Source organism: Cyprinodon variegatus, unplaced genomic scaffold (genome assembly GCF_000732505.1).
Source record: "Cyprinodon variegatus isolate N-32 unplaced genomic scaffold, C_variegatus-1.0 Scaffold790, whole genome shotgun sequence".
NCBI classification, from domain to species: Eukaryota; Metazoa; Chordata; class Actinopteri; order Cyprinodontiformes; family Cyprinodontidae; genus Cyprinodon; species Cyprinodon variegatus.
Genome location: NW_015151243.1, coordinates 202,111 through 205,073, shown reverse-complemented (window position 1 = coordinate 205,073; position 2,963 = coordinate 202,111). Strand labels below are relative to the sequence as shown.

The following is a 2,963-nucleotide window of genomic DNA, read 5'->3' as shown; positions in this document are numbered from 1 at the left end:
TTCTAATTGGTTTATTCATCTGATTCCAACCAATCGGCACAATATGTGGTGAGCTTCGTCACTTCCAAACGTCATATCCGGGTTAATAAGATGCGCGCGGGCTGTTTGTGCAAAATAAACTGTTCAATTTTTGTACTTTGACTTTTTTTTATTATTATTATTAATTAAATGTAATTTAACGGCATTTTGTATCCAAGGTGCAACGTAAGGAGAAACCAATATACAGGAACTAAAACGTAATCTACGTTCAGACGAGTCCCACCCTTACAGTAAGCTAACTTTAATTTTTCCATTTACTTTAAATTGAAACGTTACCAACGTTAGCAGCAACTAGCCTTTCGCTAGTTGAAGCTCTGAATAATGTACTTTTAACAACTCCAGGTTCGTCTGAGGACATGTTGATAGATCTAAACCTCCGTTAGTGACTCCCCCGCCGCGTTGACCAACACCGGTGGATTTCCCATCATCATGTCCCAGAGCAACACGTCTTTACTGGATGAGGTGGTGCAGTGGAGTCAGGAAACCTGTCGCCAGGAGCTCAAGTCTGTCCTCCCAAAGCTTACAATATCCTCCCAGACCTCATTTAATCCTCAGGCCAGTTGTGTTTCCTCTGATGATGACTCAGTGACTCGTCCAAACACCACATTGTGTAACGCTTCTGTTGATGAGAGTATAAACTTGAACTGAAACTTAGAATAGATTAACCTTGTAAAAAATACCCTTAAAGTTGTTTTTGTGCTTTATTTTAATCTATATTGACCAACAGCCCTGACATATATGGAAAAATACCACCCATGTCTTCTTACAACACATTTGATTGGTGAAGCTTGACCCTATTTTTATTTGATCTAATATTATTTTTATCTTCTGTTAATTACTTTTAAAGTATTAATTATTTTACTTACTGTTGCTTTTAATTGTATGCACAGCACTTTGATGACCTTTGTAATTTTAAAAGTGCTTTTTATATAAAAGGGTATGACATAAAAAAGAAAAATCAGTACAAGTATATAATACGTATTTCAGTATTTATGATTTCATAAAAATCTTTTAAGTGGTGCTGTGCACATCAAATACACACCTAACATTTCATTATTTAAAATCTGCACAGCACAGGATCCTACACATGACTGATCTTCCTTATTAGAGTTGTTAGATGGGTAATAGTGGCCTACAAAATAAATTCCTAATATGATGTCATGGAGGATAATTAAATTATACTATATGCTTTAAAAATGAAATTAATTCAGATTGGAAAAAAAAAATTTTCAATCCAGATTCTCAATATATATAGCTATATATTCTTTTAGTGTATGCATTTCCAGTATGTATTTTCACATGATATCATTTTAGAGTGAATACAGCTTTTAATAATGAGCTTTTTCTTGACTGTTTCTACTCCTTGCATTATGAGTCAGATAGCTGGAATGATCATCTACGTGAGTAGTATTCTTTTTTCTACGTTTTTTTACATTGGCTATTATGTCCATTCTTCTTTGTATCATGAACCGCCTGTAATGTTAAATAAACCTCCACACAGGCATACTGAAGATAATTACAGAGATGTTCTTGCCACACATTGGTTTACCGCAGCTCGAAGAGGACTGCTTTTCCAAGATCCTACCAAAGGTAAATTAAACATCTATATTTGCCATAGATTTAGTATCCAAACTAATTTAAACAATTAAATCAATATAATCTGTTTGCTATAGACAGGAGGCCAAAGATGTATGTTATTATATTGTTTGAAATTAATGCCACTAAATGCTATGAATTAGCCATTTAGTTTACCATTATGTTAACTGGCTAAGTTAACAGATGAATAGCTGAATTGGCCGATAGGCATGGCAGAATCTTTTTCTCCTTTCTTTTTTTTATTGTATCAGGCTGTTTTGAATAGACTTGTCTTATCCTCCAATTTATTAACAATACATCTCAAAAAGTGTAACGATCGTGTTTGTTTTTAGTTATGTTCTCTTGTCTTACACAAATGTTTGCAGGCAGTGATGATGTACGACAGTATGATAAAGGAAATAATGAATCAAGTTGGCGAGCTTTCAAGTCAAAACACTGAGCTGTGTGCTTTTTTCAGGAACATTCTACAGGTAAAGATACACTGTCTGATTCAAAATCATGTTTTAACCTCATGCTTTCTATACAATGTCCTAATTCGGACTTGGGAAGCATCTATATGTTTTTTTCTCCTGTTAAATACTTTTTACCGATTCAGACTGATTTAGTATTTTTTTTTTAATATCACTTCTAAGATAATGTGCCACACTTTCTTTGATGGATGTTGTAGTTTTGATTCCAAAGGAAAAAAACAAGATTATAAGCTCTTCATTATTTATGCCTTCCTTACCTTATGTGATTTTAATTAAACCAAAAAGAGTGTGCTAAAGTCAAATTAGCATTTTTTTTTAATAAAACATGATTGGAATTAAAATGTACCTTCTTAGTATTTGGACTTCTGATGGGGCAGAATGCTGATCTGATTGCAATCAGGTTGTTTGGTGCATCTGTCATCTTACTAACCTTTCCTAAGCCTGATACTTTAACAAAGGTCGTCTGTTTCAGGCAATGATGCAAGTGATCGATGTACTTTCCGTTTGCGTTCGCCATGTCGGCTCATTTGAAGAAGGTCCCTGTCTGGATGCTATCCGTTCGCTACCAACTTGCATACTTAAAGTCCTCAGAGAAACATTTCAGCACTGCAAGGTTTGCTTATTCATCTCATTGTGTCTATAAGAGCAGACGGATGTAAAACATGCCCGTTGAGTGTAAAGGGTTGTTTGTTTGTTATAGTTCAAATAAGCTTGTGTGCAGGGGGTTCATTTCAAGAAGCAGGTTTAACAAAACATCTAAACTGATCTAGCCTAAGGTTGGGAACTCTTGAGCAACAGGAAGTTGCCTGTCATCATGGATTTTAATGGAGAAGTGAAAAAAAAAAATGGATTTGTTTA

At 34.6% G+C, this 2,963-nt stretch overlaps 1 protein-coding gene across 2 annotated transcripts in view; it reads left to right on the top strand.

Moving 5' to 3' along the window:
- Positions 1-78: 78 nt before the first annotated feature.
- The window catches only part of LOC107098575 (chromosome unknown open reading frame, human C1orf112), a 22,738-nt gene continuing 19,853 nt past the window's right edge, over positions 79-2,963 (top strand). For both annotated transcript variants that reach the window (XM_015396315.1, XM_015396316.1), the window contains exons 1-6: positions 79-269; positions 382-564; positions 1,400-1,439; positions 1,541-1,629; positions 2,001-2,105; positions 2,578-2,718. In XM_015396315.1, the coding sequence (XP_015251801.1) occupies positions 469-564; positions 1,400-1,439; positions 1,541-1,629; positions 2,001-2,105; positions 2,578-2,718 (471 nt within the window). In that variant the 5' untranslated portion in view covers positions 79-269; positions 382-468. The remainder of the gene's footprint in view (positions 270-381; positions 565-1,399; positions 1,440-1,540; positions 1,630-2,000; positions 2,106-2,577; positions 2,719-2,963) is intronic.